This window comes from Cibotium barometz, chromosome 57 (genome assembly GCF_041138505.1).
Source record: "Cibotium barometz isolate CiBa-2024 chromosome 57, ASM4113850v1, whole genome shotgun sequence".
Lineage (NCBI taxonomy): Eukaryota > Viridiplantae > Streptophyta > Polypodiopsida > Cyatheales > Cibotiaceae > Cibotium > Cibotium barometz.
Window position 1 is genome coordinate 27432944 of NC_141102.1, and position 26803 is coordinate 27459746.

The following is a 26803-nucleotide window of genomic DNA, read 5'->3' on the forward strand; positions in this document are numbered from 1 at the left end:
CTTACCCTTTGATACAAATAACGTCCATAACATGTCCATGTGCCCATGAATGGGGGTTGAGAGCATGGGCCACTAGAATTGAAGAATATAAAGAGACTATTATCACTATATTTACACACATACAACAGATAGTAATATTAATAACAAGTGCTACTGCATGAAACAAATAAATTATAATTTTCTTTTCTAAATGCTGAAGGATTCTCCACCCAACATTCCACCAGGAAAAATCCCTCACTCACACGGTTGCAACCAAAAAGATGTGCGGGCTTACTAGGGCATAGCCACATGATGTAGCCATGCTATTAGTAAGAGAATGTTGTGAAAGAGTGGCAGTTGCGATGCGTGAATATTGCAAGAGTGTCGCATTACAACACGTGGCTATATACACGGATACAACTGCGTGTATCACTACAAGAGAACAAGAGCATAACCAAATACACAACCGTTGCGCGCCAATAAATGAAATTCAAGATTTTAAATTTCTCAGACACTGCTATAAGCGCAACTATGCACGCGGCTATGCATAAATTCTTAATGCATAATGCTTAATGTATAAAACCTTAGACACTTAGCTTTATGCATATGTCTTTCTACACAAGCTTAATGCATAAAGCCTTATGCATTTAGCTTGTGCATATGGCTTTATGCATACGGCCTTAAATCTTTTATGCATGTCTTTATGCATAAAGCCTTATGCGCGTAAAGCTTTATGCATAAAAACACAATGCATAAATCCCATATTCATAAAAAGCGTTAAACCCTAAAACCTTATGCATATGGCTTTATGCACAAGCTTTATGCATGAAGCTTTATACATAAATCTTGTGCATAAAGCTTCATGCATAGAACCTTGTGCATAAAGCTTTATGCACAAAAATATGATTTGCTTAAATCCATAATGCATAAATCTTTATGCATACGGATTTATGACCAAGCTGTATGCAAAAAACCTTATCCATAAAGCTCATGCACAAGCTTATGCATATGCATAAATCTCTATGCATAAAAATATAATGCATAAGCATAAGCATAAAAAACCATAATGCATGAGCCTTATGCTTTATGCATAATGAAAACAAATTCTCCCAAGCATCTGAGGGTGAACCATAAACAAGTAAAGAAAGGGATTATGAAAGACAAGTACCCTTACCTTGAGAAGAAAAGTATTTGAGTTTGCGTTGCGAAGTTGAGCCTATGTTGCAAAATCAATCTACAACTTTAAGGAAATATATATGTTAGCAAAGCATATACGCATTACACTCTTATGCCTAAACTTTATTCACAAGCTTAATGCAAAAACTTTACGCATAAGCATAGTCCATATGCATAAAGCTTTATGCATATACTTAAGCCTTATGGAACTAGTACCTCAATACGGAAGATATCACACAAAACCTTCTATGCTATTGCTCGGGAGTCATGTGGGCGATAAATGCCCGATACTCCTCGTCAACAATGAGAGGGACAACCATATGATTTGGACAAAACCACACGTGATTAGTAGGCATGCTTGTGGCTTAGACATGTGATTAGGCTCTATGCATGCATGTATGCCTATGGGCATAGATTCTAAGATTAGACGAGAAGATATCCATGGCTCTATGTATGCATAGAGCCATGGGCATCCATGCCTCCATTCTTAGGCTCTATGTATGCATAGAGTAATCATCCATGCATATGCCTCTATCCACGCATAGAGCCATGGACATCCATGCCTCCATTCTTATGCTGTAGAGTCATGGACATGCATGCATCTTAGGCTCTATGCATGCATAGATCCATGGGCATGCATGAATGCCCATGGCCATAATAATGACTCCATGCATAGAGCCGTGGGCATCCATGCCTCCATTATTAGGCTCTATGCATGCATAGAGCCATGGACATGCATGCATCTTAGGCTCTATGCATGCATAGATCCATGGGCATGCACGCATCCCCATGGCCATGGTCATAACTCCATGCATAGGGCCATGCCTATATGTTTAGTCCATGGGCATCTATGGAAAAATAAGAGCAAGAGAGAGGGTTTGGGGATACATTGGAGAAGAGTGGAGAGAAAGAGGAAGAAAAAACCTATAAAACCATACACATAAAAGCTTAGCAAAACCAAATCCTAGATAACTATAGTCGAGAGAGAGATAGAGAAGAGTGAGATGCCAAGGAAAGAAAAAAAAAGAGGGCGAGACTCTTACCTTTGTAGAGTGGAAAGAGAGGAAGTGGGAGAAAGCAAAAACCTGCAAAACCATACACAGAAAAAGATTAGCAAAACTAAAGCCTCCTTTATTAGAGTGGAGAGAGGGGTAAAGAGTGAGATGAATGAGAGAGTAAATAGAGTGAGAGAGTTTTACCTTTGGGAAAAAAACACCAAACCTACAAAACAAAGAAAACAAGGACATTTTCCCAAAAACATTAGTACCTGTAAAGAGAAATGAAGGTAGAGAAGGTTGGAGAGAGAGAGAGAAGGCAAGGGAAAGACAAAGAGAAAGGGAGGGGAGAGAGAGAGAGGGGGGGGGAGAAGGAGGAGAAGGGTGGCTTACCCACAAAACAATCTAAAACTCACTATACCACATGTTATACCGTCGCTTGCACGTTTTTTAAAATTTTCCAGAGTCAATATATGGGTGGGTATCAAAGTCAGCATTAGCTTTCGGGTAATGTCTGTAAGAAGAGTCAATATTGGCATCAATATTAGAGTCGGTATTATCGACCCTAATACTGACTCAGATATTATCGACCCTAATACTGAGTCGATATTATCAACCCTAATACTGAATCGGTATTATCGACCCTAATACTGACTCAGATACCAATGTAAATACCGACTCCATAAATTGACCCTAATACAGATGCCGAAACTTTCACATAATTTAGCCAACTTGGTACAAGTCATGGTACATATTGACATGACATTTCAAGTGAAAATGCACACTTTTCACATCAAATCTCTATCTCTCTATCTCTCTACCTTTGGCCCTTTCACACTCACTCTTCAAATTCATCATGCCCACATCCTCATCATAGCAAAGATCGTCAGGTTGGGCGTGATTCCTATCTTTCTCAAAGAATCCTTTGCCCTTGTAATGAATGAAAGTGGACCATGAGAAGGGAGTGAAGAATGACACTATGACATGCTTGAGATCATGGACGATTTGATCCAGTGCTAATAGATCAAATAGTGGAGCGACATAACTCATGTGTGAGTTTTTCATAAATATGTGTGTTTTTGTGTGTGTTTATGCACGCGCATGTGTGTATATATGCGTGTGTGTTTACGTGTGTATGTACGTTTGTGTGTTTATGTGTGTATGTATGTGTTTGTGTGTTTATGTGTGTATGTATGTGTTTGTGTGTTTATGTGTGTATGTATGTGTTTAAGCATGTGTGTTTGTGTTTATGCGTGTGTGTATGTTCATGTTATAGTGTGCATGTGTGTGTGATTAAGACTCAATTTTACTTTCATCATAGGACTCTGGTAATGATATGAAGTACATCTTATGGCCTACAACTAGAAGGCGCACTAGAACAACACCATCTACAAATATACCCCATCCTAATGAATATGTTGACATATTAGATCAACAAGATAACAAGAGAAGTGACGGAGATGCCAACATAGAAGAAGAACCACCACATGCACATAATGGGCTAGAAATGGACAAAGTGATCGATGCTCTATTTGAAGACCATGGTGGATAACCTAACCCAATTGAAGAAGCATTCAAAGAAAAGGCCGACACTCCATTGTATGATGGATCCCGAATATCAAAGCTTAACACCTGCCTTGGATTATTTAATCTACAATCCATTTATGGGTGGAGTGATAAAAGTGTTATTGAATTATTTAGGTATGTATTTCGTACTCCTATCTAATTAATTTCAAACAATGGTGTGTTCTAACCATGATGTTCAATGTCTTTGTAGGCTATTAAATGAGACTATTTTACTAGAGAGAAATAAGATGCCATCTTCAAGAGACTAGGGCAAAAAAATATTATGGAGATCAGGAATGGACTATAATTGCATCCATTCATGTCCCAATGATTGCATCTTGTTTCAAAATGAATATGCAGAACTAGTCAAGTGTCCCAAGTGTGGTTCAGATAGGTGCTAACAAGATCTACATGGAGACTACCCCAATGAAAACACCACTTTCCAATAATCCCTCACATTCAATACATATTCAAGTGCAAGTCTATTTTTGAGCTAATGACATGGCATTCAAATAACCATTCCACGGATGGTGTATTACGCATCCTCGGGGATTATATTGCTTGGAATCATATAGAGGATCGATGGCGGGAATTTAAGAGAGAACCACGTAATTTGCATTTGGGTCTTGCTATGGATGGAGTGAATCCATTTGGGTTGCGCTCTACATCTTAGAGTACATGGCCAATAGTTTTGGTAAATTATAATATTCCTTCTTGGCTATCAATAAAAAAAGGACATCTTCTATTGGCCTTGTTGGTCCCTTGGCAAGTACAAGGCTAAGAATATGGATGTTTTATTATGACCACTTGTGGATGAGCTTGAAGTTTTATGGGATGGAATCCCCATTTATGACATGAGAAAGCTTTGAAATACACGTCAAACACACATCAAGGGAATTTTAATGTGGACAATGCATGACTTTCCTGGCTATGGGGAGTGCTTAGGTAATGTATGTTTTCTTAATAGAAAGATATGTTTTCTTAATAGAAAGATATGTTTTCTTAATAGAAAGATATGTTTTCTTAATACAAATGTATGTTCTAATGAAATTTTCTCAATGATTCTCTTAGTGAGACTATGGATATCATGCTTGTCCTAATTACGGACCAATGTTGAACACAAGGAGGTCAAAAGACTTAAAGAAGATGATATATCAAGGACATAAAATCTATCTCCCTCAACTAGATCATGACTTAAGAGAAGGATCACTTGGACGACCACCAAGGCCAATGAAAGCAAGTGATTGGAAAGCACTATGGCTAGAGGGTAGGGGTAAATATTTACCATTTGATGAAAAGGCTTTCTATTCTTCATGACCTCCCATATTGGGATGATTTATTGATTAATCACCTCTTAGATCCCATGCACATCTTCAAAAATGTAGGGAGTCTAATATGGGATCATCTCATTGGGGCGACGGATAGTAGATTTGCATGTGAAGACCTTAGGGAAGCCAACATCATGGAAAGATATTGGGCAAGAGTACATGGATATGGGAGGATTGAATTACCTAAGGTCCCTTGGATCCTTACCAAAAAGGAACATAAAAGGGTGAAGGGGGTTATTTCATCATTTGGTACTCCTGCGCAAGACACATGCATTTTCTTCATAGTGAATTTACAAAGAACGACAAGTTTAGTGGTCTAAAATCACATGATTGGCACAAATTTCTCTAGGTAAATCTAATTCTTTGATGATATTCTACATATTTGATTACGATAAATTTCTTACGTGAGCTTGTGAAAAAATTATTACATAACAATTTGTTACTTGTATAAGTTTGTTTTACCAGTGGAAATTCGTGATTGCTCAACTCGTGACCTCCGTTTAACCATATATAAGTTGTCATCCCTTGTTTGATGGATTTCACAGAAGGAGATTCTCGTTTCTTCCATTGAACAAGATTAACTCAATTGAAGGAGTTCGTCTTCTTGAGAAGTACTTTCTAACAAGCATCCTAACAATCCAAGCGCATCTACTAGTATATGTGGTGGACAAAGTATCTATAACAAGTACTGTACATAGATGTTGGATGTTTTTCTTGGAAATATTCATGAAAACTCCTAAAGGTTTTGTGTGACAAAGAGCAAGACCTGAGGGGAGCATGGTTGAGGGGTGGCTAATACAAGGGTCACTAGTATACATTTCTGAGTTCCTCGATCAAAAGGATGAGGATATGCCTATGTTCAAGACAAATAAGGACAATGAGAAGATAGTTGGTGAGGTCCCTCAAGGTAAAGGAAAGGACCGAAGAATTATTTCAACACTAGCAGAGAAGGTCAACAAGTTTTGCATGTTGAATCATCCTGCCAGGAAAAGTGGTTTCAAAAGTATGAAGATGTGAAGGTGGAACAAAGAAATGCATGACAAGCCTTTAGGAGACAAAATAGACAACGAAACATCAAGTATCCTGAGGAATTGGAGGATTTGTCTTCTTTCATGAGCCTAAGTTAGCTAAACATTGCTTTAACAAAGGCTCAAGAAGAGGGTCAAAGAGTCATTGACATCAAATGGGAGTTCTCTAGAGGATGCAGGTGATCATGGAAGGACAAGGTGCAACTATCCGTAGAGATAGATTAGGTTTTGTTGGGGAAGTTGACCCCACAAAATTATGGACTGATTTATGTGATACATTGGTTCTTCCACAACATTGTGAACACACTACAAGGAAAAGCGAGTGTAGGTGCGTTTATAGACATGATTTGACAACGTGGTTTAAAATGTTACGGGCGCATTTATAAGCGTGTCTAAAATCGTGTCTACCGACACGCATCTATAATAGAGGCTATAAGAGCGTTTATATGCACGTCTATAAGAGCGTCTATACTGCATATAATAGATGCACTCTGGAATTAAAAGAGTAGGTAGAGGCCTAGCATTGTGTCTCTCTGTGAGATTAGGAAATACCAAAAGATAGTGAACCTGATCATACCGAAGCTCTCTTTCCAACGTGTGGTGAGAGAGATCATGCAGGATCTACAAGACCATAGTGAATAGGAGCTTCTAGGTTTGCGCAACATCAAGCCCACTACCTACGCGGTTGACAATTAAAGCAGGAGGCTGCGGAGGCATACCTAGTGGACATTTTTGGTGACACGGTGTTTGCAGTTGTCCATGCGAAGAGGGTCACCATCATCAGTGAAAAGGACATACAGTTGGTGTGACACATGCGATGCTAGAGAGATCCTTCAGGCCAGGATCTTTAGTTTTATTTTTGTATATCTTGCATGAATGTAATTCTCAAAAGCTATGTAAAGCTTGATGTATATCTTTAATTTTTTTTTCTCTTTGCAGCACCCTTTGTAAGTACTTTAATCCTCAAAAAGTTATCCGCATACCTCGGAGAGAAAGTTTTTATGGAATATTACCACATCATTGGCAAGTTTGCTAATGTACTCCTTGAGTGTAGAATCATGAACCCTTCCTTGGCCCCCAGATCTTCCACTCTACCTCGATGCAAATTCATCAACATAAACAATTTCCTACAAACCAGTAAAAATGATGTCAACATCGATCATGCAATGCATGGGAGAGGATGATTGTTTTTTAGAATGGCCCCAAATTTGATATTTAGGGCCTCTAGGGCATGTAGACCCTACATGTATGATCCCGTGCCCATCAGAGGCTAGGAAGTGCACTGTCCGAAGGCTCGTGGGGGAAGCCCTAATTTTTACAGATTCAGGGCTTCCCACGTGAGCCTTTGGATAGTGCACTTCCCAGTATCCTCTGATAGGCATAGGATCATACATGTGGTGTCTACATACCCTAAAGGCCCTAAATATCAATCTGGGGAGCAACTGGTAAAAGGAGACACCTTTTCTACTTCATCAAGCTCCTTCTACAAGGGTGCCTCCAGATCTACTCTTGGAATGGGTTTGCCACATTGTCCGACGGCTGGACCCTAGGTGTCGCATATGCTGTGGTTGAGGTCCGAAGAGTTCATTTTGCAAGCGCTCAAACTCTTCATCTGAGATATCATATTGAGGAGCTGCATCCATAATCTGCTTCTCGATGGCAATGATAATAGAGATATCATCTACACTACTTTCATCATATCGCCCTACCTCATCAACCTGGTGGTAGGGCTTCTTCTCATAATCAAAGTCCAAGAAATCATCACTGGCATCTCGCACAAGTATACTATACAGTTCCTCCTCCCTCAAGTCCAAGAGCTCCAACACATCCTGCATAAGGAGGTACTCCACCCCTTCAATGGTGATGGCACTCAATGAAGCTAGTGGTGGGTTGTGACTTTGGGTTTCATGAGGTTGGATGGATGCAAACGCTATGTGAGAGCTCTCTGTGGCCTCAACGACAGGGTCTAGAGTGGTCTCCTCTGGCTCTGTGTCTATGTATTCCACTAGAGGGAGATCCTGGATGTCATCATCCTCTAGCTCTTGAACATAAGAGTTGAAGATATAAATAGCAAAAGCAATATCCCGCTCAATGAGATCGAGTGGGATGTGCTCTTCATAGGAGGTTGGAACAGTGGTAGTGTGGAAATCTGTCTGACGACATGAGCTAGAGCTCTATTCACCACCTTCTTGTGGTTGATCCACTCCTCATGTTGAAGAGGAACTCCAAAGGAATCCAACTCAAGGTGGAATTTGGGATAGAGTAGGTGAAGTCGTTGATTGCATCGCAAAATGCAAGCTAGCAAGGTGGAGGTTGGGTCTAAGGTGGAGACAATAGCCTTGAGGTCTAAACTCTTGCAAAACCTAGGGTAGATCTGGTCTCCCCAAGGTGAGCATAGCAACAAGTGCTGCTAATCCACGTGGCAAAAGCAAGGGAGGCGCCCATGATGGGTAGTGGGGAGAGCTAGCACACAAAGGGAGAGCTAGAGAATAGATAATATAAATGAGTTTGATCTATAGCTTATACTCATATTTATACTTACACTCAAATTTATAATATTTTTAATAAATTCATACTTTTGTTTATTATATTACTTACAAATATCTATAAACTTATATTTATTTTTATACCTTATTTTTATACTCTAGTAAATAAAGGACACTTTATCAAAATATAATAAATAATAAAGCATACTTCTATTTCATGTTACATTATATTATTATTATTATTATTATATTATTATTTACATAGTTACTTACATTATTATTTGTACTTAAATATAAACTTAAAGTTATATTTATTTTTAAACTTATATCTATAAACTAAAAAATTAATGACACTTCATTAAAATATAACAAATCATAAGACCATATTTATATTTCTAGCATAATTAATTATATTATTATTTTCACTTAAATATATACTTATATTTATATTTATGTTTGTAGTTACTTATACTTATCATTATTTTCTTACATATTAAAGGGTTTGAAACACAGTAGACTTAAAAAACCACAACACTTTATGAAAATGAAGAAAAATTAAATTTACAACACTTTTAGAGAAACAACTTCTTATATTCACTTGGAAGAATAAGAATTACATTAACTCCACAATCTCAAGGATGTGTGGAGCAACACACTGCTTGCATGTTTTGTAATGTTCACTTCGACTCGCAACCTTCCTACCATCCAGCTTAAAATAGACATTACAAGGGAGATTATTGGACATAAGTTGGATTTCCTGCCTCAGAAAACTAAGGGGCCAATGACTCCCTACATTAACGCTAAAAGGGTCATGACCCTCCCAACGAATAACATCAATGAGTGTTGAATGTGGGCCATCTCGCATGTGTTGCTCCAAGCTAAGCCACTCCCCTCGTAGAAGTTGCCACCTCCCATACTTGAAGCGAATGCACAAAGTTTATCTTGCAATGAAGTACCTCTCATAAAAAACAAAAAACAACCAACATAAAAACATAAAATCAACAATCAACATTCAAGATTCAACAATCAACAATCAGTGTCTTGCAATGAAGTACTTATGAATAAAAACCTTTAATAATCAACAGGAGTACAATCTTACCTAAAGGTAACATCTGACACAGTAATTTTGCACTCAATGATATCATCGTGGTGAGTTCTCTTGAGATGTCATGACTCACCCAGTAACTAAGTCATCCAATCCTCAGATGGGCACTTGCATTGATAAGTAATGTTAGTTTTCTTAACTACTTCACAGGATCAAAACAAATGTGCAAACAAACCAAATGGTACAAACCAACTTAGATGCACATCTCTAGAGCCTGTGGATGGTTTCATGGCAGCATGAACATCAGTTTTTATCTTTACCCTCTACATGCTTCTGACATGTCTAAGCTAGGGTTATACCATTCCTGTGGCTAGACAACGGTGGTAGTGGAATATACTCCAAACTATGTCTCTCCACATCATACATTAAATCATAAAAGTAAACATTCCGAGAGGTCAATTCACTTGCACTCTTATTGTCATAGATCAAGGCACCTATCTCTGTACGTGAAACATTTCGCTTTTCACTAAAACATTCTACATTCTTCCATTCATGCAAAGTGGATGGACATAAAGCTTCAAGCAACAAACATGCTTGTATTAAAACTCTATCTAATAACCATGGACTCAAAGCACAAGAACACAAAGCACATAGATACAAACTTACTATTAGGCTTATGTCTTTCATTGAAGTTATCATGATACACTCAAATCGCTTTGTGCATATAAACATGTTGAGTGAAAGCCTCTGTTATTGAACTCATACCATTTGTGCGTCTCCTGAACTCTATGATTCTACCTTTCCATTACTTGTTAGGGTCTATGACATCTTTGAGCTTGACCCTGAAATTGCCCCACGAGTACTTGGTCGCATTAAAATCAAATTTAACTTATTGTACTGATCAAGGATCCAGTTACCTTCATTATCTCTCTTGCTAAATACCTCCACTGTGTGAATATTACCGATATTCCTCCTCTTTGAAGACATCTAAATTAATAAAGGTAGTCTGCATGATTAATAAATATATATGTTACATTGTAAGCAACAAATAAAGATTAAAACAACAAGAAATAAAAAGCAACTTAGTGCTTTGATATACACAACCTTGTTGCGTTGATTTACACAACCTTGTTGCTTCTATGAAAATAAACATAAACACATCAAGACAAAATATTAACAAACCCTAAACCTATGATCATAACTCATATAAAGACAAAACATAGACCTATGATCATTACTGTTGTATTTTATGCCACTTGAAATCATTACTGTGCAGAGCTAGAGAAGATTGTAATCAACAAATAAAGATTAAAACAACAAGAAATAAACAACAACTTATTGCTCATGTGAAAATAAACAACAACACATCAAGACAAAATATAAATAAATCCTAAACCTATGATCATTACTGTGGCATTTTATGCCACTTCAAATCATTACTATTCAAAGAAGATTATAAGCAACAAATAAAGATTAAACCAACAAGAAATAAACAGTAACTTACTGCTTTGATTTACACAACCTTGTTGCTCACAACCTTGCTCATGTGAAAATAAACAGCAACACAATAAGACAAAACATAAACAAGTCCTAAACGTATGATCATTACTCATATCAAGACAAAACATAGACAAATCCTAAATATATGATAATTACTCACAAGAATTTGATGCCACTTTATATCAAGATAGCTATCTGTGGTGCAGAGAAGAGAAAGTTCATGTGAGAAAACGGGCATAACTCACAGACATTTTGTACAAATGAGATGAAATTTTAGGAGAAGAGAGCTATGGTGGAGAACAATATACCTATAAATTTTCATGAAGAAAGAACCAGAGTTGTAGATGATATGGCGAAATTGAATTCCATAAAAAAGGGGGGGAAATGAAAAGGTAGTGAAATGCAAAAGGAGGAAAAATAAAAAGTTAAACATAAAAAATGAAACATAAAAAATGAAATTCAGTTTTCAAACTTCCATGTGCTGGACCACAAGGTACATTTGACACATGAGAGAATAGTTTATGACATGAAATCTGACATTTCTCTATTTTTTAAAGATATGGGCTCTATTATTTGATTGTCTTAAGAGACTTGGGCAAAGATATAACAAAAAGATTCATGTTACATAGATCTAGAATCCCAACTCTCTCAGTGGTCAAGCCAATCTTTTTGTATTCACTCCTTAAGGGGCAAAATGGGGAGTCCATATTTCTCCTAATGATTCTCTCAATAAACCATAGAATCTCTTCTTGAAATTCTCCATCATCCCATATGATGTTGGCATCAGTACTTAACTCATTTCCCATAGAAACTATTCACATGCATCTTTTAATTGTATTCCCAACAAATGAATAGACGGTTCTATTGAAGACACTGTTACAATGAAGCACTAATGAACATGCAAACAACAAAAAGGAGCAAGATATAATATGTGATCGGTTATTGTGGTGTTTTGATCAACAAAAAATGTATTGCCAAATTTTTTAACATCCAACACTATGTGGACAAAATATCCATGGAAAGCATGTGCTTTGACTTGAGACAAAGAGACAAAGAGAGAAAAAGCCTTTTGTAAATTTTTCAACATTGAATGATAAGAAATATTTGCAAGGAGATGTTGAGAGAGAGACATAACCACTATAGTTACCACCTGCTGCTATTAGAAGCTAAATTGTCCGTCATGTGGCCGAGTTGATAAGGTGTTTGATTTTTTAGGCATGTGTGTCCAAGTTCAGAGCTTGCTTAGTTGGATGGATCATGGTGGAGGGTATGAAAGGTTGAGCAACAGCAAAAGTACTGTCGAGGATCATAAGGGTGTGTGTGTGTGTGAGTGAGTGAGTGTGAGAGAGAGAGAGAGACAGATAAAGAGTGAGTGAGTGTGTGTGTGTGTGTGTGAGAGAGAGAGAGAGAGAGAGAGAGAGAGAGGGGGGGGGAAGAAAGTGTGTGTGAGAGAGAGAGAGATACAGAGTGTGTGTGTGAGAGAGAGAGAGATACAGAGTGTGTGTGAGAGAGAGAGAGATACAGAGTGTGAGTGTGTGCCCTATAGACCTTTGATGGGGTTGATATTTTATTTAGGAGGTGTTCCATGATACTTATATGTACACATAAAATTAGAGCTCATTCTAATAAGGAAAACTATTTTTAAAAATTAAAAGTATCAAATTTATGTATTGAGCTGATTTAGAAAATATATAAATTTTCATCTATAAGTATGGAAGTAAACCTCATTTCACCTCATTTCTCATCTTCCATTTCTCATCTATAAGTATGGAAGTAAACTGCTAGGAGAGTATGGCCCCCCAAGGTGGGACGTGGAGTACCCCCCGTCCAACCACCACGGCAGCAACATCGCAAGCGTAGGTCGAGGCCTCACACTGTGTCTCTGTGTGAGATTAGGAAATACCAAAAGACGGTGAACCTGCTCATACCAAAGCTCTCCTTCCAACGTCTGGTGAGAGAGATCATGCAGGATCTGCAAGACCATCGTGATAGGAGGTTTTGGGTTCGCACAACATCAAGCCCACTACCTATGCGGTGGACAGTTAAACCAAGAGGATGCGGAGGCGTACCTAGTGGAAATTTTTGGTGGCACAGTGTTTGTAGTTGTCCACGTGAAGAGGGTCAACATCAATGAAAAGGACATATAGTTGGTGCGACACATGCGATGCTGGAGAGATCCACCAGGCCAGGATCTTTAGTTTTATTTTTGTATATCTCTCATGAATGTAATTCTCAAAAGCTATGTAAAGCTCGATGTACATCTTTATATTTTTTTTCTCTTATCTTGTGTTGCAAATAAGTCTCTTTTAATTTGAGTTTATATAATTTTATATTTATATGCGTCTTCGAATGGATACAATTTTTATTTGAGTTACGTGTGTAATTTGAATTTATTTGCTTGAGTTAACTAATAAATTACATTACAAGACACATATTAAACCAAAAACTCTACAACCTAAATTTTCATTCATAGCATAAAAAATTACATAGTCATCAAAGTTACATAATCATCATAGCTATATCGTAGGCTTCTTACTACTAGGCTCTCCAAACTCTGAAGCTGCCTTGATGGCTAGAATCAAAACATGGAAACCTTCAAGCTCTGTCCTAAATGATGATGGGATCCTGTACCCTCGCAAACAACAATGCCAAGGGTCACCACTGAATGTAATAGCCCTCACCTTTGAGTAGCCTTGATGGCTAGAATCAAAACATGGAAACCTTCAAGCTCTGTCCTAAATGATGATGGGATCCTGTACCCTCGCAAACAACAATGCCAAGGGTCACCACAGAATGTAATAGCCCTCACCTTTGAGTAGAGAACAAGTAAAGTAACTTTGAGCATCGAAGTAGAAAAACTTTTTCCAAACTTGATTTAGTTGGAATAAGTTTGAATGCAGCACCCTTTGTAAGTGCTTTAATCCTCGAGAAGTTATCCGCATACCCCGAAGAGCAAGTTTTGTGGAAGATTACCACATCATTCACATACTTATCATTATTTTCTTACATATAAAGCGTTTGAAACACAATAGACTTAAAAAACCACAACACTTTATGAAAATGAAGAAAAAATAATTTTACAAAACTTTTAGAGAAACAACTTCTTATATTCACTTGGAAGAATAAGAATTACATTAACTCCATAATCTCAAGGATGTGTGGAGCAACACACTGCTTGCATGTTTTGCAATGTTCATTTCGACTCTCAACCTTCCTACCACATCTAGCTTAAAATAGAAATTACAAGGGAGATTATTGGATATAAGTTGGATTTCCTACCTCAGAAAAACAAGGGGCCAATGATTCTCTACATTAACGCGAAAAGGGTCATTACCCTCCCAAAGAATAACCATATCAATGACTACAGAATGCGTGCAATCTTGCATGTCTTCCTCGCATGTCAATTTGCTTGCACTCTTGTTGTCATGGATCAAGGAACCTATCTCTTCATGTAAAACATTTAGCTTTCCACTACAACATTCTACATGCTGCCATTCATGCAGAGTGGATGGATATAAAGCTTCAAGCAACAAACATGCTTGTATTAAAACTCTATCTAATAACCATGGACTCAAAGCACAAGAACACAAAGCACAGAGATATAAACTTACTGAAGTTATCATGATACACTCGAATCTCTTTGTGCATATAAACATGTTGAATGAAAGCCTCTATTATTGAACTCATACCATTTATGCGTCTCCTGAACTCTATGATTCTACCTTTCCATTACTTGTTAGGGTCTATGACATCTTTGAGCTTGATCTTGAAATTGCCACCACGAGTACTTGGTCGCATCAAAATCCAATTTAACTTACTATACTGATCAGGGATCCAGTTACCTTCATTATCTCTCTTGTTAAATACCACCACTGTGTGAATATTACTGATATTTCTCCTCCTTGAAGACATCTAAATTAATAAAGCTAGACTGCATGATTAATAAATATATATGTTAGATTGTAAGCAACAAATAAAGATTAAAACAACAAGAAATAAAAAGCAACTTACTGCTTTGATTTACACAACCTTGTTGCCTCCACAACCTTGTTGCTTTGATTTACACAACCTTGTTGCTTCTATGAAAATAAACATAAACACATCAAGACAAAACATTAATAAACCCTAAACCTATGATCATTACTCCCATCAATACAAAACATAGACAAACCCTAAACCTATGATCATTATTGTTGTACTTTATGCCACTTGAAATCATTACTGTGTAGAGAAGATTGTAATCAACAAATAAAGATTAAAACAATAAGAAATAAACAACAACTTATTGCTCATGTGAAAATAAACAGCAACACATCAAGACAAAATATAAATAAATCCTAAACCTATGATCATTACTGTGGCATTTTATGCCACTTCAAATCATTACTATTCAAAGAAGATTATAAGCAACAAATAAAGATTAAACCAACAAGAAATAAACAGTAACTTACTGCTTTGATTTACACAACCTTGTTGCTCACAACCTTGCTCATGTGAAAATAAACAGCAACACAATAAGACAAAACATAAACAAGTCCTAAACGTATGATCATTACTCATATCAAGACAAAACATAGACAAATCCTAAATATATGATAATTACTCACAAGAATTTGATGCCACTTTATATCAAGATAGCTATCTGTGGTGCAGAGAAGAGAAAGTTCATGTGAGAAAACGGGCATAACTCACAGACATTTTGTACAAATGAGATGAAATTTTAGGAGAAGAGAGCTATGGTGGAGAACAATATACCTATAAATTTTCATGAAGAAAGAACCAGAGTTGTAGATGATATGGCGAGATTGAATTCCATAAAAAAAGGGGGGAAATGAAAAGGTAGTGAAATGCAAAAGGAGGAAAAATAAAAAGTTAAACATAAAAAATGAAACATAAAAATTGAAATTCAGTTTTCAAACTTCCATGTGCTGGACCACAAGGTACATTTGACACATGAGAGAATAGTTTATGACATGAAATCTGACATTTCTCTATTTTTTAAAGATATGGGCTCTATTATTTGATTGTCTTAAGAGACTTGGGCAAAGATATAACAAAAAGATTCATGTTACATAGATCTAGAATCCCAACTCTCTCAGTGGTCAAGCCAATCTTTTTGTATTCACTCCTTAAGGGGCAAAATGGGGAGTCCATATTTCTCCTAATGATTCTCTCAATAAACCATAGAATCTCTCCTTGAACTTCTCCATCATCCCATATGATGCTAGCATCAGTACTTAACTCATTTCCCATAGAAACTATTCACATGCATCTTTTATTTGTATTCCCAACAAACGGACACACGGTTCTATTGATGAGGACAGGGTAACAATGAAGCACTAATGAACATGCAAACAACAAAAAGGAGCAAGATATAATACGTAATTGGTTATTGTGGTGTTTTGATCAACAAAAAATGTATTGCCAAATTTTTTAACATCCAACGCTATGTGGACAAAATATCCATGGAAAGCATGTGCTTTGACATTGAGACAAAGAGACAAAGAGAGAAAAAGCCTTTTGCAAATTTTCAACATCCAATGATAAGAAATATTCGCGAGGAAGATGTTGAGAGAGAGACATAACCACTCCACCTGCTGCTATTAGAAGCTAAATTGTCCGTCATGTGGCAATTTCCACCTGCTGCTATTAGAAGCTAAATTGTCCGTCATGTAGCCGAGTTGATAAGGTGTTTGATTTTTTAGGATGTGTGTCCAAGTTCACAGTTTGCTTAGTTGTATGGATCATGGTGGAGGGTATGAAAGGTGGAGCAATTTTCAACGTAAGTACTGTAGAGGATCATAAGGGTGTGTGTGTGTGTGAATGAGTGAGTGAGTGAGTGAGTGAGTGAGAGAGAGAGAGAGAGAGAGAGAGAAAAAGAGTGAGTGAGTGTGTGTGTGTGTGTGAGAGAGAGGGGGGGGGGGGGGGGGGGGGGGGGGGGGGAGAAAGTGTGTGTGTGTGAGAGAGAGATACAGAGTGTGAGTGTGTGCACTGTGTGAAACAGACCCTGGTGAGGGAAGCTTCCTCGTTCCGTATGTCTGGGGCTGCGAATTGTTTCTCTCCCAAGTGCCATCCTCAATTTTCGTCTACGAAGCCACAGCGAGGTTTCCCCCACAAAATCTGAAAAAGGAGAAACTCAATGACATTTATAATCACCACCAGCTGGTGTCTCCTCATCAGCTCTCTCGCATTTGCAGTGTGCACACACAAGTCTTCTCTTAACCTTTTCTTTGGGCCTTTATTCTCTCTTCTTGTATCCATTGCACAGTCTTCTCTTAAGCTTTTCCTAAAGTGAGATGATGCATTCCTCTTCCTGCAAGATAATTAACCCTACCACTTCCTATTTGCCTGACCTCGTCTCTCCTTGCAGCTGCTTCTCCTTTCAAGAGCATTCCTCGGCCACACTCCCAGATCTTTTCTTTGATGATGGCCAATCCATCAATTTTGAGGTGGATTGCAGTAACTTGGAAGACCTAATTATGTTCAGTAAAGAGTCAGTAATCATGCCGGATTGCTTATGGGATAACGATTGGCATCCTTCAGTTGATGAGACCACCTCATTTGTCGATGATGAAGAAATGATGGCATCACTTAACATGTGGGATAACTGGCTGGATTTTGCAACTCATGAATTGTATCCCTTTGATGAGTCTTCTCTCAGCAGCAAGGAGTTCCCAATTTCATCCACATCCATTTGCACGTCGGGATATGGTTCCTGCAGCTGCAACGGTACTCCGACGACTCATTCCGGCAGCTTTGCAACTACTCCGACGACGGAGAACTTGTACATGGAAGAATCTCCCTACTTTCAAGCATCCTCCTCTGCAATGGCAGCCAGTCCACCCCACGTGGACTTGGAGGTTTGCAGCCATGCTCTAGGGTAAGTATCGCCCGACTAGATAATTGCAATCAATTAGTCAAGCAAAGCACAAATTAGTGTAATGCACAGCCTATATCAATAGATTAATCCAATTTCTTATCGAATGAATTGTGCAGGACCACCGCAAACATTCATATTCACGAGCTTGAAAACACAGAGGACGTAGTGGCCTTTCAAGTGGAATGCGCCGGCGCCCTTAACGACGGCTACGTATGGCGCAAATATGGCCAGAAAAACATCAAGGGCAAAGGTTCCCTCGGTAAGGTTTCCATAAACCGACCCTTATTACGTCGTTAATTAACATTTATCGAATCATCTTTTTTTAAAATACCCAAATTAATTTTCAACTAATCACTTTATAATATTCCAATACAGCTTCTTATCTAATCTTGGAGGGCCTTAATTTCAGGAGCTACTACCGATGTGCTCAAACGGGCTGCCCCGTCAAAAAGCAAACGGAAAGCTCATCGGAGATGGAAGACTATGTGGTGATGACATACATCGGCAAGCACAACCACTAATAATTGACATACATCGTCAAGCACAACCACTAATAATTGACATACATCGTCAATTTCTTATATAGAGAATGCATAAGAAATATGCAATATCTTATAATGAATAGGAATTATTTATGAGCCAATATTTAGGTAATTCAATTTTTTATATATAGAATGGATTGCCTATGTGGAGAATTGAACCATAAATGATTAATTTAGGTAATTCAATTTTTTATATATAGAATGGATTGCCTATGTGGAGAATTGAACCATAAATGATTAATTGGTGATTAAAAACAATTTTACTTTAAAACTTTAACACTAGTTTGGTAGCTCAACAAAACATAAATATGTCTTTTTAGGGGTTTGATAAAAACGCCATATCTTGTGAATAGGAGCAATACTTTAGCATTTCTCTTTTAAGGCATGTGTTGATGAATGTGGAAAACCTTAAAAAAAATAAAATTAACCTTAAATATAATTGATAAATCACCATAATAAGTAGAGGCATATCTAATAATATAATCCAAACAAGTTACAGATTTACAAAGTAGGTTCCTACATGCAAGAGCAAAATGATCGCAACTCATTATAAATTTCTCCTACACCTTACATGGTATTTAAGAGAGGAGAGATAGATTTTTTATGACAAAAAAATGATTGCATTAACAAAATTAATTCAATTAAATTTACTTCTTAGATACTCTTTTTAGTTGTGAGTCTTTGACACCCAAAATATGACAATAGTATGAGCTCATGTGATTTAATTTAGTTCTACTAATATATCAATGTCACCACTAAAGTAATGAGTCAAGAATATATATCTAAACATTTTAATTTAGCTAGAAAACAAGGTGATGGTCTCAACTTTAAAAACTGCATTCATAACAAAACATCGTAAACAAACCCTTGCTTATATGTGGATCATCTACTGAGAAACTTATGAAAATAGTGTTTATTATTATACAACATGACTAGATATTCCACTTAAAGTTATATGAGATGTTTAGTTTTTGTATATTGAGAGCTTTATTAGTGTTGTATTAATTAATGCTCGCTATGTGCGGGAATTAATTAATACAACCTTACATGACTAAGGTGCGGACGCCTTTGTGCCCATCAATGAGAGGGCTATCCGGCTCGGCATGGGTGTCACCGCCCTCTGCACTGCCCTAGGCACCACCTTCCTCACCCTCTCCATCATCGAGTAGATCAAGCTCTGCCTTGGCCTACTCACTTGCCCCACCAACGCCTCGTCCAAAGGTGCCACCATCACGTTCGTTTCGTTTCTTATCTCCATGCTCCTCATCCAGCACCCCTCTCCTGATTGTTATCCAAGACAGGTAAGGTGCCTCCACGGCGAGAGAAGAAGCTCCCAGAGTTGAAACAACATGAGTAGTAGCTCCAAGAGTCAAAAAACTAGTATTTCACGTCGGAGAACAAGGACACATGGCCAGCATGCATGAGCCACTCCACCTATGCCTCGCAACCTTAATCAGATTAACAAATCTCAAACCTTCGAAATCCCTCCTACCACTAATTAATGAAAACAAAAAGACACAAAATGTTGAGTGCACATATTGGATCTGGTTCAAAATTTGTAAACTTTCATCTAAAAGAAAGTGCCTAAAAGGATAGGTGTATATGTAATTGGCTCTCCCAAAATGCACTCGCAAAGCATAACATTGTACAGAAAATGTGTGTAAGATTTGGTCCTAATTTATGATTGTTTGATCACTACAAGGGATCGGGCTCATACCCGCGCTCCTAGCCGCTAAAAATGACGTGAAAAAAAGTAGCGGGCCCTTGTATCAGTGCGTGTATAATCACGGCCAGAGACATGCGTGTAAAAGCGTGTGTATAGGACTATTCAGACGCGCTGATACACAGGCGTATACACGCGTTTTGTCAGTTCAGGTGTGCTTAGACGCGCTGATAGAAGCGTCTATACACGGGTTTTGTCACTTTAGCTGCGCTTATACATGCGTATTTCACAGATTTGACGCGTCTATACATGCATGTTTTACAGATTATCCACGTATATACACGTAACTTTTTGCAGATCTGACGCGTTATACACGCGAACAGAGAGCAAAAAAAAAATCTAGAGAGTGCTATTTGGTACCTGAATGCTGTTCCAGCATTCCAGCACCCAAGAACACTCTCTGGATTTTTTTTTTGGGTGCATTGGACCATCCACGAGGAAGATATCCACAAGGAAGATTAAGACAAGAATGACATGAATGCATACATTGTCAATACAGGATTCAAGATAGACATGAATGCAATACTATCGATTCACGATTCAATATTACTATCAAAATTTTATATCTACACATATATACAAGGGAGTCCATATGTCGAAGTAGCCCATGGCTTCAGTTACAAAAATATATATACAACCACCTCCTCAATATGGAATGTCTCGGTGCTCCCTCCATGCTCAGATGAGCTCACATCGGTCGGAATGTCTGATAAGTAGTGCTCACGTCCACCCTCTGCAGTGGCGGCGGGTGGATCATCGGCAGCTTGTGCCTGTTCAAGTAATATATAGTATATAAGTATATATATATGTAATTCAATAAACCAAAATCATTCATTTAGAGTTTTCAAGTACGTGTCGACCGTATGGTCTCATGGCCATCTCAAACTGCGCATCCGTAATACGTCCCTCGGCTCTGAAGATGGCCCATGTGTCACGTCTGCTATGCCGGCGGCGAGCATACCCAGTATCGCGGGCTGTGGGCTTCCTCCTCGTAACCCATCGCTGTATCATAATCAACACAATTTGTAAGATTAAAACAATCATAGAATCAATGAATTAAGTAAACAATCAAATAAAGTGGCAAGATTCTTACGAACTCTGCCTCCCATGACTCAACGCCGCCAAATTCGAAATGTGAAGATCCAATGGTCTCCATCTGGATCCGTCGTGCCTCCACATGCTGTCTGCTCTTCACGCCACCCTCTTCTCATTTCTTTGCCTCCTTCCCCTTGCGTTTGTGCACAGTGGCAGGTTTCTCGGCAGGATAGCCACCCGCAGCTACATTTAGCCCATCATCGTAAGCGAGTTTTTTAAGGTGAGATCTTTTATTACTTAAGATCTCCCTTATTCGCGTCCTTCCCCATACATCCGAGAATATAGCATGTGGGGGATTAGGGTACCCACTATGTACAGCCTCTATCACCTCCCCAACTAATCGGCTATTTTGATCTTGAAATTTAATAAAACAATTTCTATACAAGTTTGATACTACCCCACGCATGTACTCCATTACCTCTTTCCCCCTCGCATCCATCACTATCCCACCCCTATCCGTCACATCATAGCAGATCACTCCCTCCACCTCTCTCATCTCCTCCTCTTCCGAACTGTCTCCTCTAACTCTTCTCCCTCTATCTCCTCTCTCACCGTGTGCCCTACTACCTCCCCCACCAAAGCACCCGCCGCATCCTCCACTCCCACTCTTCCTACTGCTGCGGGTGGAGTCACGACTGGGGGATTGTCTACGTGACGGTGGCTGTGAGCCCTCACGTGACGGTGGCTGTGAGCCCTCACGTGACGGTGGCTCTCAGGGAGTACGTGATGGTGGCTATGAGCCCTGACGTGACGGTGCTTGGGAGGGTGTGCGTGAGTGTGTCTGGGACGAGGTATGTCTCCTCGGTGGACGTGGAAGAGGAGAAGCTGCATGCCGTCTCATCGCACTCGTAGGCATAGACGGCAATGGAGTGCCCTGGATACTCGCGGTAGGGGTATAGACACCAGGCATGGAAGGAGGGGGATGGGCATACATGTACTCTGTAAGCTCAACTGGACCAGGATGATGGCACCCAAAATGATTTAGCATCTCCATCAGCCAATTGCTGTATGCAAATGGATCAAATGAAGAACCTAGAATATCCATAAAGAATCTGCAAAAATAAAAGTATATACATGATTGCATCAAAGCACAAATGCAAGCTAGGCGCACATATGATTTTCCACCATCAAACTGACATCACTACATTAGGAACTCAATGGAGTCTTCTTGGGCCCTTTTATTTGGCAGTTTAAGGGAGTCAAAACTTTTCTCTTAAGAAGAAACGTTTTCTAATTTGAAGCTTCAAAACGGCTACTTTATTCGAGTTTTAATTTTTGGGGGAAAATGGAATTTAAAATCTAGCGGATAAAACCATATCATGTAACATATCTATGGAAAGCTCTTGATCCGTAGATCACGGATCTATAATCTCCGCTCAAATCGGAGCTTGTATGTAGAAGTTATGGAGGTCCGAAAATTGTAAAATTGCCCTCTTCTTTTTGGGGGAAAAAGTGCACCCTTTGACCACTCTTACACCTCTCTTACAAACCCATGGTTTTTGCTTACATGGCGGGCTCCTATTTGTCAAAAAGTTAAACGTTTCCATAACCTCATGGCAAATTAAAGGGCCCAAAAAGACTCCATTGAGTTCCTAATGTCTAGAGAATTCACATCTTCAACAACACTCAAAACTATAGAGTTATCCTCCTACAACTCTTCAAAAACTACATCACTATCACCACAACATCCATCTTGTGTGGTTATCTTCAAAGGTTGCACACACATTATTGCATGCATGACTATCACCATCTTCATGTACATCATGGGCTGTCTCTTGACTCAAACAAATATCATCATCGAAGCCACCTATCAGCCTACAGACCATAGAATGGGGAAACACAGTCTTGTGTATACACCCATCGAGAAACGCGTGTATACACTTGTCCAGAAACGCGTGTATACACCCATCCAGAAATGCATGTATATGCGCATGAACCGTCTGTGCAGACAGGATACACGCAGACATACACGTGTTTCTACACACGACCTGTGAAATTTTTTTTTTGAAAGCGACCGACCTCTGACAAATCGTCCTTATAAAAGGCCCACTATTGCCCCTGTCAGAATCGTTCACCACATGGCAACCAGAGAAGGAGAAGGACGGAGACAAACCCATAAAAGAAAGAGAATAGCATAAACAAATCTGAGGAAAGAGACAGAGCAAAGGACAAACTGACTCACCTCTGAAAAAGTGAGTCTTCTTTTTGGTCGGTTTCCTTCACCCGTGTGTGCTCCTTGTCTGCTCCTTGCACTTAGGTTTAGAGCTCTGTTGGAAGAGGCGACAACGAAGGAGAGCAGATCTATTTTTTGAAAATGTTTATTTGGGGAAGGCAGGTTATTTTTAGTTTGAACATGTCGTCGCGTGTAGAAACACGTGTATTTTCACGTTTATGATAAATCAGCTTCATTTATACACGCAATTTTTAGGATGTAACCGCGTTCATACACGCGATTTTCAAGATGTAGCGGCGTGGATACACGCGATTTTCAGGATGTAGCCGCGTTAATACACGCGATTTTCAGGATGTAGCCGCGTTAATACACGCGATTTTTATACTTTCATTAAAAATTGATTATGATTTTGTGTTTTCTGGTTTGTACATAGGATGTCATCAACCTCCTCAAGCAGTTCTGGTGAGGATGAGACAATGAATCATCATAATCGCGATGTGTGGTTGGGACAAAGGATCAAGTGTATGTGTAATCGATGTCAAGGATGCATTGTACGAGCACGTCGAATTACCCTGAATCACATCTCCATGTATGGAGAATGGAATCAAACAGGTTTAGAGGTGAGTAGATGTAAATTGATAGTATTCAAATGACTCATGGTATCCAAATTAAATTAATGGAGTTGTAATATATATACTCTAATTGAAGCAGGATGCAGTGCCACACCCTAACCTGGTGCCCTACGCGCGCGAGAGTACGCAAAGCGTCGACGATATGATGCTGGAGCTTCGAGATCTATTGTCAGAGATGAGTGGGAAAGGGATGATAATAGCCCTACACCCCACGAAGTTGTGGAAGAGGAAGTGTTTGATGATATGGTGCAGAATCTTTTTAAGGATGATGCCAAAGGATGATCCCAAAGGTATGGACGACGATGATATGGAACAAGAGCATCTTTACAAGGCTTCATCGACACCGGTTTTTGAAGGGTACACATTCTCTATTTTACGTACTTCACTTGAACTACTCAATATACAAACAGTTTATGGATGGAGCAATGCAATTCCTGACGCATTATTGAAGTAAGCATTCTAACTTGCAAATTTGAATGTGGTTTAAGGTTTAGGGTTTAGGACTAATTGATGATATTGGATGCAGGCTATTATCAAACATGCTTCCAAAGGGAAATAGACTACCCACCTCAAAAGACATAGCGAGGCGCTATGTGACATCTCTTGGAGGATTGGATTATGATCGCATACATGCATGCGTCAATGATTGCATTCTCTTTCGTGGGACGCATAAGGAGGCTCGACATTGTCCCACTTGTGGTGAAGCAAGGTATAGAACAGATCTATGCGAAGAGTTTTGATGTACCTCGTAAAGTCTTGCGACACTTTCCTATAATTCCTCGCATCAAACACATGCTCAAGTGCAAATCCATAGCAGAGCTCATGTCATGGCATTCCTCACATCGATTGGATGATGGCATGTGGAGAATTCCCGCAGACACTCCTGCTTGGAAGCATATTGAAGATGAGTGGCCCAGCTTTAAAACAGAGCCCAGAAACTTGAGACTTGGCCTAGGTATGGATGGAGTGAATCCATTTGGTTTCAAAAGCACCGTGTACAGCGTGTGGCCAGTTGTGTTGGTGAATTACAACCTTCCACCATCAATGGCAATCAAGAAGGGACATCTTATGTTATCCCTTCTAATTCCAGGGAAACATAAAGTCAAGCATATGGATGTTTATCTCGACCGTTAATTGATGAGTTGGAGGAACTATGGAGAGGTGTTATGGTGGTGGACATTAGTAGGCCTCCCTCCTCTCGACACTTCGACTTAAAAGCAGTGTTGATGTGGACAACGCATGACTTTCCACGATACAGCGATTGTTCTGGTAAGAATTCTAATTACCTCCCTACTCTAATACTATTGGCTATATTAATTATAAATATTAACTTTATTATTCTAACTTTTATTTATATTTTAACAGGTTTGAAAACATTGGGTAAACATGCATGTCCTGTTTGTGGCCCTTCGTTAGTACATGAGTATGCTGACGGTTTGTGTAAGACCATATTCGATAATCATCATCGATTTCTCCCCTCAGATCATCCTAAATATGTTGCTAGTAAGAGTAACATTCCTCCACAAACACTTCGTGCAAAAGATTGGAAGCGTATTTGGGAGTCTACAACACCACTTTGCGTACTCCCACTGGATGCATGAGATCATTGAAGGGAGCCTTTACCACCACTAAGAAAAGAGGCGTTGAGCAACTATATGGGTTGAAGTCCCACGATTGGCACAAGATGCTCCAAGTAAGTGTTTTCCAAGTTTTGTACGTTGAAATTAAATTTTGTAATGCCATAAACCATACATACATGTGCTCTTATGTGCGCAGTTCATACTACCTACTAGCATCGACCATTGTGCAAATAAGAGTTTGAAAAAATGTATTTATAAGTAGGCGAGCTTGTGAGGTATGTAAAACCCATGTTAGATCACCCTTCATCATACCTTGCAAAATGAACGTGCATGAGGTATAATGTACTATTTATTTATTTTTCAGATATGTTAGTTCCAAAGCAATTGATCCAGCCACATTGGATGATGCGCGTGTTATGGCAGTGGAGGTGGTTTGTTTGGTAGAGGAGACTTTTCCGCGAACCATTCTCACAAGTCAACTACATCTCATTGTGCATTTAGTAGACGAAATTGCTTTATGTGGCACTGTGCATGCACGTTGGATGTTCTTCCTAGAGCACTTCATGAAGACCTTAAAAGACTTTGTGAGGCAAAACTTGTGCAAGGCCTGAAGGAAGCATGGCCGAGGGCTGGTTGATATACAAGAGTCTCTTGTATATATTTCAGAATTTCTTGGTCAGGTGGACAGCTCTTTGCCACGACTATGGAGCAATGAAGAGGACTTGAGGATGACCTCTATTGTGCCTCAAGGAAAAGGACAGAGTAAAGTAATTGACATTGATTGATGATCTCAATTTCACTTGCATCCTTAATAGTGATGTGATGAGTAGATGAGTTACAAGATATGAGGATGCAAAGACAAAAAGGCAAGCAGAAAGAGCTCTCTTTCTGAGGCAACATGGCTCTTGTAAGGCGTACCCTAAGCATCTAGCAACACTTCCGAATGATATCCATGTTGATTGGTTGCATGAGGAAATGGAGAGAGCAGAGAGCGACGAGGGGCTTCATATCACGGGCGGAAGAATGGGAGTATGCACGAGGATGCATGTTAAAGGTACATAGAACTAATGTTTTG

The 26803-nt window shown here is 38.9% G+C and overlaps 1 protein-coding gene and 1 pseudogene across 1 annotated transcript; both read left to right on the forward strand.

Moving 5' to 3' along the window:
* The first annotated feature begins 3738 nt into the window (after positions 1 to 3738).
* On the forward strand, positions 3739 to 6881 carry LOC147606615 (uncharacterized; annotated as a pseudogene).
* Positions 6882 to 17046: 10165 nt separating this feature from the next.
* On the forward strand, positions 17047 to 18672 carry LOC147606616 (uncharacterized). The gene is made up of 3 exons (XM_086792002.1): positions 17047 to 17983; positions 18100 to 18242; positions 18393 to 18672. The coding sequence occupies exons 1-3, from the start codon at positions 17400 to 17402 to the stop codon at positions 18473 to 18475; spliced, it is 810 nt and encodes a 269-aa protein (XP_086648128.1). The 5' UTR covers positions 17047 to 17399; the 3' UTR covers positions 18476 to 18672.
* The last annotated feature ends 8131 nt before the right edge of the window (positions 18673 to 26803 follow it).